Here is a 15498-nt window from a genome sequence, read left to right as displayed (position 1 = left end):
GAAAAATAAAGTCATTTTCAGATACACAAAAATGGAGAAAGTGAATGCCAACAGACTTTCACTAAACAAACCACTACAAGATGCATTTTAGAAAGAAGCAAAATGATCAAAGATAGTAGTGTAAAGGGATAGAAGATAAGGCCAGGGAGGTGGGTAGGATTCACATTATGAAGGTACAGCATGCTATGCTAAGGAATCAAGAGGCTCCACAGCAATCCAGGGAAGTTCTAAACAGCAAAGTGAGTTGATTAGTTCTGTTCATATTATTCTGTCTGGCCAGCTTACTGCAGGTTAGACAACTTAAGTAGCAAATTAACTCAAATACACTAGTATCCTCCATTTCTACAGAGCTGTTTAAAAAATAAAAAAGTTGTCTGTGGGGCAGAGAAGTATGAAATTAAAAATATTAATAAGAACACTATAAATAGATGAAAGAAAGAGCTGGTGGGAAGAAAAAATCTGTGTTTAATTTTGCCAATTTCTTTTTTGTTGATGTGGTTCCAGAAAAACAAAATCAATTACATGAGGGATATAAAACATAGGTGACATGTAAGATAAAAAATATTCGTGTCAACATATTTACTACTTAGTTTTGGAAGGAATCAACAGAACGACAGTTTCAATTTCTTAAACATGATCAAACATTTAAAAGTTTACATTAATGAAAAATTAAATATTTGCTATTTTTTTTTTAAATACCTGGAAGGTTCCCATTGCAGTCCACATCTTCTACGCTGCATCCCCATTTAACAAGAAGTTGCAAACAGCCAAGCCGCCCATGAAAAGCTGCATAATGTACAGGTCTCCATTCTCTCTTATCAGTCACGCTGGGATCCTAGAGGTAACATTCACAAGGACTCAGTTTCTTTCCATTTTTTAGGGAAAACATTAAGCCTAGCAGCTTAATTCTACAAATAAGAATTGGAAACTGTTCATAAAACTATAAGTCAAACACTAAATATAAATAGAAAAATTTACTGCAACCACTAACTTGAACATATTAGCTAATAAGATATTAGTGAAATTTAAAAAAAAAACTAGTCAGGCCAGGAGCGGTGGCTCATGCCTATAATCCTAACACTCTGTGAAGCCGAAGCAGGAGGATCATTTGAGCTCAGGAGTTCGAGACCAGCCTGAGCAAGAGCGAGACGACAGGAGTTTGAAGTTGCTGTGAGCTAAGCTGAAGCCATGGCACTCTAGCTGGGGAAACAGAGTAAGATTCTGTCTCAAAAAAAAACTAGTCACATAAAATAATTTTTGAAAAAGAACTTAACTATTTCTGGTTGTTTTGCGGAGGAAGGAATTTCTCTGAATTATTGCTCCCATGTTTAAAGATGAAAAAGCTAGAGAGAAAAATTAAATTACTTTCCCAAAATCATATAAGGGATTTAAAAAGTCAGAAAGAGATAAACAGACTACCAAATGCTATTCCATCTATATGAATATACATTAGCACATAAAACAAGAGCCCCTCACCACTCCACTTCGGAGCATTATTTGTAAAGTGAAAGAATGTCCATGAGTTGCAGCAAGATGTAAAGGAGTGCATCCGCGATCATCTTGAGCTGTCAGATTTGCTCCATTGATCATAAGAGCCTAAAAATAGAGAAATGGAATAAGTTTACATGAGCACAGATGTTAAATCATAAATGGAGATATAGATTATTTAAAGGCAGGCAATTTATTAACCAACAGATAAATTATTATATATGTTCTTACATATGTGCTACAGGCAAACTGTGGAAAAAAATGCTTCAGATCTTTTTTAACTTTGCCTAGGAGACATTTATAATACCTGATCTTATATTCTGATTTGAGTATGTACATACAATTTATAAGATACACTTTTCATGAGCAGAGATTAATAACCACTAAGATACTTTATTGCTAAGCTATTAAAACTGAAATTTACACTTCCACTATTTTAAAAGCAGAATTTTTTTATAACTGGGTTTTGAATGCAATGAAGGAATTTAATTATTAAAGTTACATTCTAAGCCCCAAATCAAGCTTCTAACTACATCTAACTAGGTTCCATCTGAATTTGCAATTGGTCTAGTTTCTATATACAGGTTATATCATAAACACAGCACATCCCTCTATATATAATATACAGAGTAATTGGTTGAAAAGAATTATTAGTGCCCATCTTCAAGATTTACTACAAAGGTATAGTAATCAAGATGGTGTGTTATTGGCCAAAGAATAGACAAATGATTAATGGTACTGAATAAAGAACACAGAAACAGACACACATAAATACAGTCAACTGACCTTTGTCAAACAAGCAAAGGCAATATAATGGAGAAAAGATTGTCTTTTCAACAAATGTTGCTGAAAGAACTGAACATCCACATATAAAAAACAATGAATCTAAACACAGACCTTATACCATTCAAAAAATTAACTTAAAATGGATCACAAATCTAAATACAAAACATAAAATTATAAAACTCCTAGAAAACAACACAGTTGTATAACACCATAAATCTGTTTCCTAATCTATAAAAAGGGAACTCATAGATTTGCTGCGTTAAATGAGATAATACATGGGAGACTGTGATTGGCACATAATAAATGCTCAATAAATAATCATACTTTTTATTTGTTCTTAACATATTCCCACATACAATGCTTTCTTACTACTTATCTCTTTAAAATCAACCCATTCTTTTGGGCTTAGATGGTATTTTATTTCCTCCATTTATGATTCTTCTACCTCCTTCTAAGTTCTATAATTCTTTTCATCTATACTTTTCATTAAAACTTTAATCATACACTTTGCTTTATATTGTTTTATAACTCACGAAGTAGAGTTCCTATCATTTCAAACAGAATCTCAGGCTTCTTATAGGCAGAGACAGTTTGCTTACACAATTCTCAGTTCTTACAAATTCCAGTCTATTTCAGTACAGTGATTTAATCTAATTGCTGTAATACACTAGATCCCACCACATACTAATGTGTTACCCTGGCCAGAAAACACATTAAATAAATAATTTTAGGCACGGCAAATGTCTTAGTCTGCTTGGGCTACTATAACAAAATACCATAAACTGGGTAGTTTATAAACAACAGAAATTTATTTCTCATAGTTCTGGAGGCTGGGAAGTCCAAGAACAAGGTGCTAACAGATTCTGTGTCTGATGAGGGCCCATTCTGCACAGACAGAGCCTTCTCACTGAATTCTCATATGGTAAAAGGGGCTAGCTAGTTCTCTTGGGTCTCTTATAATGGCATTAATCCCATTCATGAGGGGAAAACACTCATAACCTAATAACCTCCCAAAAGATCCCACTTCCTAATACCATCACCATGGGTGTTAAGATTTCAACCTATTTATTTTGGAAGACAAAAACATACAGACTATAGCAGCAAGCTATAAAGAAGATAACCTGGGCATCACTGTGACATCTCTCAAAACCACCCAAATAGATAGCCAACTACTTCAGAGAGAGAAGAATACTGGTCTCATATCATTTGTTTTAAATGAACAGTTGGTATCCAAATATCTGAGTCATCTGAGTTGTGGAATCCAGTAAGTTATTGTTTAGAACATATAACTAAATGCATGGGATCAAATAATTAGAATAATAGCAGTAGCCCAACAGAATTATGCTAAAGTAATCGAACTTACTGAATTTTAAAAATGTAATCATTATCATTGCTGATTGTAGAACTTGAAAAAAAAAAAGTAAACTCAATTATTATTACCTGCATACAAGCATCCTGACCCCTGATTGCAGCTAAGTGAGCTGCTGTCCAACCTCTTGTAGTTACTTGTGTGATATCAGCTCCATGCCAGAGCAGCCAATGAAGACACTAAGAAAATAAGAATGTTAACAAGTGATAAGGCAGATTTCTAAACATTTTTATGTCTTTTTTAAATTTAGTCTATTATCATGAAATCTCCACTATAGCCTGAGAAGCATCATAAGTAAAAGAGGGGACAAGATATAGGAAAAACAGGTGTGGTGCAGTGAATCATGCCTGTAGTCTCAGCCATTGGAGAGGCTGAGGCAGGAGGACTGCTTGAGCCCAGGAGTTTGATTGAGCTATGATCATGCCAATGCACTCTAGCAGGGATGATAGAGCGAGACCCTGTCTCAAAAAAAAAAAAAACAAACAATAACTTCAGTGTCCCAGAGAAAACAATTATAAAACTAGACAAAGTTTGTCAAAACAACCATTTAAAGATTCTGAAAATTGGCCAAAGGTATAGAACAAAATGCAAAGTATTTATTAAAGAAAATCTACTGAATCTCAGTAAGAACAGAGGAAGTCTGTGATATTTTATAGCCTTGGGCTATAACTATCCCTACCCCAAACTCCATGGGACAAAAGTTCTACTCCAATGGACATCTCCAATGCCCTGCCATAGAGATTGACTTTATTTGGAAAATAAAAAATTATATATCCATGCACCTTGTCAAAAACAATTCTGATCTCAGTAGCCAATGATCTGGGAAAGTCAACATCAGAGCTAGCCTAATGTCATGATAGTGGTTGAAACAAGCAATAAAACTAAAAGCCACCCCCCAAAATTAATAAGAAAACCAAGAAATGAGATAGCCAAAGTGGGCATTGCTAAGACTCTACCTATCCCGGTGGTCCAAAAGTTTGTATGTATGTACAAGGCCTCTTGTATTCACTAAAGGAGGCCTAAGTTGGCTAGTCATCCCTGCCTAATTAAGCATGAAGCCTTGAAACCCCATTTTTTAAAAAATGTTAGGTTGACTTGTTAACCACTTCGAAAACATTCCCCAAGCCACACACAGAGCCATGGGTAAAAGATAGGATCCTTACTGGCTCAAAGTATTTCAACACAACCTCTGACCAATCACTAGCTGACCACTAAGGTATACTGACCTAGGAGTATCCCCTAACAAGTCAAGCTTAAAAATAAAAACAAGAATTAAAAAAAAAAAAGGTGAACAGAGACATCAGTGACCACACACTGTACAGGAAACAAACTCTACATAATTAGTCCAAGCAAGTCACTAAAAAAACAAACAGCAATAACCACTCCTGGGCAGAGGTAAGGGGAAAATGATCAGAATACAGAGTTACTATAATACAGTATATAAAATGTCCAGTTTACAAAATGTCAAGTCAAACTAAAAAGTATGGACACGCAAAGAAAATAAAAATGTGTAACTAATATATACAGGGAAAAAAATAAAAGAAACCGTCTCTGAGGGTACCCAGATATTGGACTTAGCAAGATTTCAAAGTAACTATTATAAATATGTTCAGAGAACTAAAGGAACTATGTTTAAAAAAATCAAAGGAAAGTATGATGACAATGACTCATTAAATAGAAAATACAGATAAAGAGATAAAAATTACAAAAGAACCAAAGGGAAATTTTGGAGTTGAAAAGTATATCTGAAATGAAAATTTCACTACAGGGGCTCAATAGCAGATTTCATCTGAAAAAAAGAAGTCTAATAAAGCATAGTTTTCACCAATTGTTAGTTTAGTGATTATTTCACACTACCAACATATAAGTACCACAAGTCTTAGGAAACTTCAGAAAGGATAACAAAATAGAAAAGCGTTAATGTAGGCTGGGCGTGATGACTCATGCTTGTAATTCTAGCACTCTGGGAGGCCAAGGCAGGAGGATCACTTAAGGTCCAGGAGTTGGAGACCAGCCTCAGCAAGAGCAAGACCCCTGTCTCTACTAAAAATAGAAAGAATTTAGCTGGGCAACTAAAAATAGAAAAACTCAGCTGGGCGTGGTGACACATGCCTGTAGTCTCAGCTACTGCAGAGGCTGAGGCTGGAGGCTTGAGCCCAGGAGTTTGAGGCTGCTGTGAGCTTGGCTGATGCCATGGCAATCTAGCCCAGGCAACAGAGCAAGATTCTGTCTCAAAATAAAAAGTGTTAATGTAGTGTTCAAGTAGAGATTTAGGAGATGATCCTTAAGTGGGAATGGAGAAAGGCACCAAAATCTTTTGGTTTACACTGATTTTTGTTAAAATTCAACAAATATTTATTGAACATCTGCTATGTACTGTGCCAGACACTAAAAATATAAATTTAATTCAACAAATTCAGCAATACAACAAATATTTATTGAGAACCTACGATGTGACTCCAATATGCCAGACACTACACTAGATGTCATGGAAAAAAAGATGAATAAGACCCAAATGCTACCTTCAAAGAGCTTAAAATCTAATAAAGAATAAGATTCAATAAATAGAATTTTTTAAATATAAAAGATTTAAGCACATGTTCTCACTTATAAGTGGTAGCTAAGCTGTAGGGATGCAGGGACATACAGAATCATACAGGGTCATTTTTTTTAACATCATCATCAAGGGTCCCTGAAGTGAGCCCTAGCCTTATTCAGAACTATCACACTGTCCGCTCCCACCTGCCCCACACACACACACACATACTCTCTCTCATATGGAAAGCATAATGACATTGGAGACTCAGAGGGTAAGGTAGAAAGGGGACTGAAGGATGAAAAGCTACCAACTAGGTACAATGTACACTATTTAGGTGAAGGGTATGCTAAAAGTCCAGACTTCGCCACTATATAATTCAGCCATGTAACTAAAAACCATTTGTACCCCTAAATCTACTGAAATTTTTTTAAATGTATAAGATTTAGGGGTAGCACTAAGGAGTCAGGAGCTACTTGGGAAATATTGAGCGGGTAAACACATAAGGCTTTACCAAGTGAATGTTGCCTGACCTGGGTTTCAACCATGTAGCCACTGGGAAAAGGTGAGACCAGGTAGAGGAAACAGCATGTACAAAGTCTATAATAATATTAAACAATAGACTAGTTTGGGAAATGATAGTCATCACCAGCACTATAGCATAAAACAATTATGATGAGATATGAGGTTGGAGAGACAAGTCTACAAAGTTAAATGGCTTGAACTTTATGCTTTAGGGGACAGAGAGTCACTAAAGGGTTTTAAGTAATATAGATTTTAGTTATACAGAGATAGCTTTGCACATAGAATATGGATTATAGGTAGACAAGACAAAAAAGAAGGAAATCAATTAGATCTAAGCCAATGGCTGTAGGATGGAGAGGACAAATTCAGGAAACAAAGATGGAACAGAATGAATGACAAATTCTCACTGCATCAATGTGTATCACAAAATGTACCTTCATCTAGACAAAGTTGATAATTTAGTTTCACTTTTGTGAAATATTGAGATAACTCAGTAATGATTGAAAGATTATTAACCTGGAAAACTATGAAAGGGAGGGAACAGAATAATGGTTTTAGTTTTAGACCAATTAAATTTGAGATGCCAGTCAGATATGCATGAGCTATTGATCAAGTACCTAATACATAATCCAAAAGTCAGGAAAGAAAGCAAATATATTAATTATGTAGAAGTAATAAAGCCAAGGAAGTCTAAAAGACTGCCTGAAGAAAAAGAGTATAAAGTTTGAGAGAGAAGGCCAATGGCAAAAATGTAAAGAATATCTATATTTACAGAGTAGGAAGGGTAAGTTAACCAAAGACCAAGCGAAAGTAACCAGAGAGGTTGAAATCGATGAAATAACTGGTATATCAAGAGATGAAATAACTGGTATATCAAGATGTCCTGGCCAGGCGTGGTGGCTCACGCCTGTAATCCTAGCTCTCTGGGAGGCCCAGGCAGGAGGATCACTCAAGGTCAGGAGTTCGAGACTAGCCTGAGCAAGAGACCCCGTCTCTACTAAAAATAGAAAGAAATTAACTGGCCAACTAAAAATATATAGAAAAAATTAGCCAGGCATGGTGGCACATGCCTGTAGTCCCAGCTACTCGGGAGGCTGAGGCAGGAGGATCACCTGAGCCCAGGAGTTTGAGGTTGCTGTGAGCTAGGCTGACACCACAGCACTCTAGCTGGGGCAACAAGAGTGAGACTCTGTTTCCAAAAAAAAAAAAAAAAAGATGTCCTATTTGGATACAGTATAGTAAAATCAGTACTTTCCTCTTCTCTCTAAAATCACCCAAAAGCAAACAGCAAGAAAAACAGAAAGAAAACTCCAACTTTGACGAAACTAGGAAATATCTGTAACTCAAATCACCAAACGAATGAAAAAGCTGCCCAAAGTGCAGATCAAATTGGGAGGTGTGGGAGGAAAGAGCAGAGAGAACACCTATCCAGGTCTACAAGCTCACAAACAGCCATCAAGGTACATTTCTCCCAAGTGAGAGGGATCCACTGAAAGGTAAAAGTGAAAATCCCATGTTTACAACAATACAAATGAGGCATACAGACTAGTAGAGGAAGATTCTCTGGACCAGATTTGGTTACAAAAGCAGAGAAGTCCAAACAATGAAGAAATCGCACAGAGTAGCCATATTCATAGAAAATAGTCTGTGTATGTGGCAGGAGTGAAAAAGAGAGACTCCATTGTGAATAGACCTACTGTGGCCTACAGACTGGGGAAATGTAGTAGCTAAAATAAGGCCCCACCCACATACATAACCTTGAATCATGAGGAAAATTCCAGTTGGCCTTGTACACAGCTCAGGAATAAAAAGACTTGCATAAAAATATTCACTAAGCAGTTTATACTAGCTAAAAATTGAAACCAACTAAATATCCATTAATAGAAAAATGGATAAATTCTGATATCAGTCTAAGAATAGACTATTACAACAGGGCTGAAGGAAATGACCTAGAGTACATACCTGTAACCACATGGTTAAAACACAAAAACATATTGTTGAACAAAAAAAGCAAGCTCCAGAATGATACACATAATGTGATATCATTTACATAAAGTATAATATCATTTGAAATAACTATATAATCATATGTAATAAGAGTGTAAAGCATAGATGGGAATAATAAGCACCAAAATCAGGGTAATAGTTATGTCTAGAGTTGGAAGGAGAGGAATGACACCTGAGAGGGGTACTTGGGACTTCAACCTGAAATATTCCATCTCTTTTCTAAAAATCTGAAGCAACTATAGCAAAAATGTCAGGATAAGTATTCATTATGTTATCCTCTACAAGTTATTCTCTACGCTTGCCTCTGGAACCCACCCAGCATATTGTGAGAAAATATAAACTAGCCCATGTGGAGAGACCTCACAAACAAACCCACATGGAAAGGTATTAAGGTGCTCAGTCCACGAACAGCATCAACCACCCGACACCTTAGTGACAAGCATTCAGAAGATTCTAGCACTAGTTTTTTAATCTTCCAATTGAAGTCCCAAACATCATGAAGCAAAGATAAGCTGTCTCTGGGATTCAAATTCCTGGTTCACTCATGAGTATAAATAAATGGTTATTTTATGACACAGTTTTGGGGCAATTTGTTATAAAGTCCTAGCAAAGCAGAATACCCAAATATTAAACTGAATTAGACTAAAAAGAAACTATTTACAGTACCTAGCATAAGGTCTCAGCCCTGTTCACTAAATTTACAAAACTACTAAAGCTGTAAACTTACCTCAGTTTAATAATTATGTATAGCTTCTTACCTCCAAACTTCCAGAATGTGCTGCCCAATGTAAAGGGCTAAATTTATGAAGAATGTCAACTTCATTAATATTGGCTCCACGTTCCACTATTTCTGAAAGCTGCTTTACATCTCCAGCTCTTACTGCATCATGTATGCTACCAAAATGTACCTTCTTCCTGGTACCTATTGAAAAATCAAATTGCTTAAAATGTACTACAAAACTATGAAAGAAAAAAAAGACTAAAACAATGATCCAACAGAAAGCACAATATCACTTTGGCTTTCTAGATAATTTGCTACAAAGATGTTTATGATTAGTATCTTAATCAGACTTCCAGTTTTGGCTCTGACATGTAAAGAGCACGGAGATTTTCCCGCCCTTATAGGGAAAAAAACTGAATAAACTGAAAATCAACAACATTTCTTGGACCCATCAGAGAACCGAGGTCTCAGGGCAAACTGCCACTCCAAACCTAGAGACAAACAAATACACAGAAATATGGTCAAGTTCAGCTTATCTGGAGCAGAAGTTGCTGGAACTATAAACTTGTAGAAGTACTTAAATGGTAATTTTGATTACATGCCAGAAGCTGCATAAGAATGAGAAAGTCTTAAGAGCCACAGTCTTAGGAAGTCCTTACACTTTTATCGATTTTTACTTTCAGAAACCCTACCAGACTATCACTGTGAAGTCATGAAAAATCACCTCATGTTTTTGGCAGGGGGAGAAAGTAATCATTTTGAAATATGCCCAGAGTGTTCTCCTTAACAAAGGCCTCCCTAGTAAAAAAGACTTTACAAGAGTCTTAGCTGACATATGCAGATATATTTTTTGAATATTTTTCTTATCTTTCTAACTCATATGTCTTACACTAAGAAAGTAAGGACAAGTCACAATTTTTCAGGCCCACTATAATGTGAAACGTTTTAATGTGTATTGGGAACCAGAGGCAAATAAAAGTATCAAAGCATGAATAGATAGTAGAAGAGGAAGGAGTAAATAGTTCAACTGAATAGTTCAACTGAAATAGTTCACTCCCTCAACAAAAAAACCAAAAAAACACATGATTCCAGACATCAAGTTGTTCTGAAAACAACTCACCGACATTTCTGGCAAATAATCTATGCAAACTTGTACTACTATTTGTCTATCTATATATCCTCTTCTCCATAATCAGAGTGCTAATTTCTTAAGAGCTAGAACCATGTCTTACACTGGAATCGTATCTTAACACCAACTGTTAGCAAAACGCTATATGTTGTACTCAAAAATCCTTTCTGAACATTTACCATGTGTCAGGCACTATAATAACATGATGGAAAATAAACATGGATTTATTAATATACTTTTCTTCTACCAACACTTTAAAATGTCTTTAGATAAATACAATGACAAAAACCTGATAGCAATGCCTCAGAGAGTACAGGTAAAATTAAGAAGGAGGAGAAATCAAAGAGGTCAAAGAAGAAGAGAAACATTTGAGCAACACCCAGAAGAACAATTAAAGTATATACATTAGGGGAGATGTATTCACACACAAACATTTAATAAATGTTTAATGATGCTAATCTCTAAGGCAGACCTTCATTTTTCTCCTTTAAACTAGTACAGCAAGACCTACAAATAATGTTCTACCTAGTCTATTTTACACAGGGATACTCTAATCCATTTTATACAGGGAAACTAACCTGATCACTTCATGCTCCTATTCTAAACTGCTACTGGTTGGCCAATGCTAGTCTACAGGCAGGGCAAAATCCAAACTCTCAGTATGACAGTATATTCTCCCTCATAATTTGGCTCCATCTAATTTTATGGCCTTTTTTCTCACCACATTTCATCCCAATTAACTAATTCATCCACTCATTCGTCCACCTGATATTAATTTGGTGTGTACTATAAGGATAAAAAGATGAAGACTCAGTATCTACCCTCAAAGAACTCACAGATTAGTAAAGAAGATACAAACAAATTATAAAATAATGTGGTAAGAGCTATGACAGAAATATTCGTAAGACTTATGGAAGCATAGATGACTTCTAATTTAGCTAGGGTAGGAGGGGAATAGAAAAGGATTCCTGGGGAAAGTAACAGCTAAGATGAATCTTCAAGGATTCACAGGAGTTTGCCAGGTAAAGTAGGAGCAGTGAGAGGCTAACTAGACAGCATGAACAGTAGGATGTGGTCGAGAAACAACAAAAAATTTTTCTATTGCTACAGCATAAAGTGGAAGAAGAGACTAGAACTAGACAAGAAACAGACTATGGTAGAACTTGTAAAAAAAAAAAAAAAACTTTGTCTTGAGCAGAGAGTAGAGAATCATTGAGGGATTTTAAACAGAATAATTACAATGATCAGATTTGTAATGCTGAAATTACACAGCTGGATGCAGGGAGGGAAATGTATTGACTGAGGAGCAAAAAGGCAAGAGTACAGAGTCAGGACACCCATATAAGAAGATACCTACAATAGTCTAGACCAGAAAAGTTGAGACTCCCAATTAAGATAGTGGCAGTGGGAACAGGAAAGGAGACAGATTCAACCAAAACTAAGGGAAATTGGATAAACTGATTGGGGATGGATATAGTGGGTGAAATAAAGGAAGAGTAAAGGAATAACTCCGAGGTGTCTGGTTTAGTCACATGAGTGCTTTGATGCCATTAACTGAGACAGCAAACACTGAAGGACAGAGGCAACCTATGGATATAAAATTACACTTTGGACATGCTGGTCTTGAGGTGCCCAAGGAAGATTTCCAGAAGGAAAACCTATATATATATATATATACATATATATATATATATGTCTGCAGCTCAGTCAGAGGAGAGATGTAGAATTCATGTCTCAGTGTTAGGAGTGTCTCAGTATTAAAAAGCTTTTTCAGACCTCCATACTCAATCTATACTGGAACCAATGGCACTCTCCTGTCCTTCATAACACCCATCACAGTAGTCCTTATTTGCTCAGTATTTATCTTCCCCATTAAAAGGTAAGGATGTACCTGTCTTCTTTACTGATATTTCCTTAAGACATAGCACATGGTAGCACTCAATAAATATTTACTGGATGGTTGAATGAATAACATAGATTTGAGGGTCATCAATAGGGTTGAAGTGATAGTACATGACAAGAAAAAAAGGACCAATGATGGCACCATCAAGGGAAAAAAAGCAACATTTAAAGAGGGCAGATGAAAAAAAGTCAGCAAAGGAAAGGGAGACTCAATAGAATGGAAAGAAGAAAACTAGATAAGTCTAATTTGTCATGTCCACAGGGTCAAATGCTGCACTGAAGCCAAGTAAGAATTTAAAAGAGGCCGGGTACGGTGGTTCACCCCTGTAATTCTAGCACTCTGGGAGACCAAGTCAGGAAGATCCCTTGAAGGTCAGGAGTTCAATACCAGCCTAAGCAAGAGCGAGACCCTGTCTCTACTAAAAACAGAAAAAATTAGCCAGTGTGATGGCACGCGCCTGTAATCCCAGTTACTCAGGAGCTGTAGCAAGAGGATCACTTGAGCCCAGGAGTTTTGAGGTTGCAGTGAGGTACGATGAGGCCACCGCACTCTAGCCAGGGCGACAAAATGAAACTGTCTAAAACAAACAAACAAACAACCAAACTTATAATAAGTCTCAGAGGACTGTGCAGATGGAAAGAAAGGGAAGAAAGCTGAAATGAGGGGAAGAGGGAAATGGGGGACGAGTAAACGCCTTTGGGATGCATTGAGAAAGGGCCAAGGCTGATGTGGCCTGAAGTGAGAAAAGCAGGGTGGCAGAGATAAGGGCCAACAAAATAGTCTGACTCACACGGGTTTGCAGTCTCCCTCGAGGAAGTTGAGGGGCCTGAATTGGCCACCCCGGGCATGGTGCAGCCCCTCCGGCTCAGGGGAGGAGTTGAGCCCAGGCCCCTGCTGCTGCGGCGGTCTTCACTTGCCCTCACCCACGAGCCAATGGAGCGGCAGCGGCCTTCGTCTTCGTCGCTAGGACTAGGGCCACGATCCTCCCTTGGTCTCTCCGAGGAGACCCCGCAGCGGGGACCTTCGTCTTCACTGTCTCTCTCCCAGAAGCCACTGAGACGGCGGCTGGCGTCTTCACTGATGCTCACCCCGGAGGAATCGCTGGCTGCGTAGCCGCGGTCTTCACTTATTCCCTCCCAAGAACTACTGAGGCTACGGCCGCCATCGACACTCCCCGCCTCCCAAGAGCCTCTCTCCCCGCAGCCACTGGTTCGGGGGCCCCAGACTTCACGGACTCTCTCCCAAGTACCACTGGGACAGATGCCACGATCTTCTCTGACTGTTGCCCTGGAGTCGCTAGTTTGGTGGCCGCCGACTGTACTTAAATTCACGTCGCGGTCTCCCTTTACTCTCCCCCAAGAGCTGCTGTGACAGTGGCCACTGTCTCCCCTAACTTTCTCCCGAGAGACACTGCGGTGTTGGCCTAGGTCCTCACTGACCCTTCTCGAGTCACTGCGGGAGAAGCCGGCGTCTTCACTTACTCTTCCCGCGGAGATCCTGGAGCTGCGGTCTCCGTCTTCACGTTTTCTTTCCCCGTCGTCGCTGCAACGAAAGTACTGGTCTTCACTAACTCTTTCCCTAGAGTCGGCGCCGCGGTGGCCTTCTCGGCCGTTTATCCTCCACCCGCGGTGGGTTGTGCGGCGGCCGCCGTCTTCGTTCGCTACTTCCCGCGAGTCGCTGTGGCGGCGGCCGCCTTCTGCTGGGACCTTTTCCGAGTTGCTTTCCAGCCTCCCGGCTCCCGCCACCAAGCTGGAGTGGTGGCTAAGCCGTCGCCTTGGAAACGAGTAAACTTCCGGCGCGCTGCGGTCATTTCCGGTTCCTCGCGGCTTCACGTCAATTCCGGCTTCCTTTCTTTCACCTTTTTCAAGGCTTTCCCCTCTAGAGCAATTGGGCGCTGGTACGGACTGGTTTTCGGTGAATTCCGCTTGGCCTCACACGAGCCTATCTAGGCCAGTCTCTGGAGTTGCCTGTCATCGATCGCGCCCTCCATCGCTCAGCGACCCAAGTGGAGGCCTCAGCTCTGCAGTCTGCGTAGGTGACCTGTGTGGCGCGGGCCGGGCGGGGCCTTTTCGTCCTTGAGCAAACCTAGTATACTTTTTCAGTACTGGTTGGAAGAAAATCCGTTCCTACCCTATCATTTCGCAAGGGTGGTTAAAAAAAAAAAAAAAAAAAACTAAAGGAGAAGTTAGCAGCTGCAGCCTCTGCCATTGGGTAATTGCGTCAGGCTCTTTGATAATCGTTTGTTAGGTGTTATCCCCATTTTATAGGCTCAAGATGTCAATATGGCCAGATAGCAGGTAAGTTGCAAAGCCAGTGTCAAAGCACAGGTCATTAGTCAAAAGACTATTCCTGACTCAAAATCCAAGGTTCCTTTCATTGTAACATGTATACTTTCAACAGTTTGGCCCAGATCTTTCTCTTCAACCCTATTGCTTAACAATAGGTATGAATTCTTCTACTTACTGTTTGGTGCAAACATGAGTCAGATTTTGTACTAGCAGCTGAGAATTCAGAAATTAGTTAGAATTCTCTGCCCTCCAAGGGCGTCATCCACTTTGATTCCCCGCTCGGTCCATTTTTTCCATCCATATTGCCTTGCCACACATTATCTTCTCTCTTTGGGAATAATGAACCGGGGTTCTGGAAACATACCATACTTTGTCATATTTCTGCCTTTGTGCGTGCTGTTCTTTTTATCAGGAAGCTACCCTGCCCTCCTCCTATTTTTGTTCTGTGAACATGTTTGGGGAATTCTCCTGACCCTACCTCTCCTCTCTTGAGGCACAGTAAATTGCCTTTAACTTCCATAGTCGTCTGCCATTTTGTTAAATCCATAAGTCTGGCACTGTACTAGGTACTTCATATTAGTTTTCTTATTTAATTCTTGTTATAACCTCCAGAAAAAGTATTACTTTTCCTTTTTACAGATAGTGAAAAGAGGCACAAAAAAATTAATTGCCTAAGGATACACAGCTGGTAAGTAGTAAATACCTAAATTAGGATTCCAACCTGTGTCATTGATTTTGCTGCACAT

General features: G+C 38.7%; 1 protein-coding gene across 1 annotated transcript in view; it reads right to left on the bottom strand.

Annotated features, from left to right (window-relative positions):
• The window catches only part of ANKRD42 (ankyrin repeat domain 42), a 53909-nt gene extending 38411 nt beyond the window's left edge, over positions 1-15498 (bottom strand). The window contains exons 1-6 of the mRNA XM_076001402.1: positions 15474-15498; positions 13255-14394; positions 9470-9633; positions 3715-3822; positions 1477-1596; positions 700-835 (exon numbers count right to left, since the gene is read on the bottom strand). Coding sequence (XP_075857517.1) covers positions 700-835; positions 1477-1596; positions 3715-3822; positions 9470-9633; positions 13255-14394; positions 15474-15498 — 1693 coding nt within the window. The remainder of the gene's footprint in view (positions 1-699; positions 836-1476; positions 1597-3714; positions 3823-9469; positions 9634-13254; positions 14395-15473) is intronic.

This window comes from Microcebus murinus, chromosome 4 (assembly GCF_040939455.1).
Source record: "Microcebus murinus isolate Inina chromosome 4, M.murinus_Inina_mat1.0, whole genome shotgun sequence".
NCBI classification, from domain to species: domain Eukaryota; kingdom Metazoa; phylum Chordata; class Mammalia; order Primates; family Cheirogaleidae; genus Microcebus; species Microcebus murinus.
This window is presented reverse-complemented; position numbering and strand designations above follow the sequence as displayed.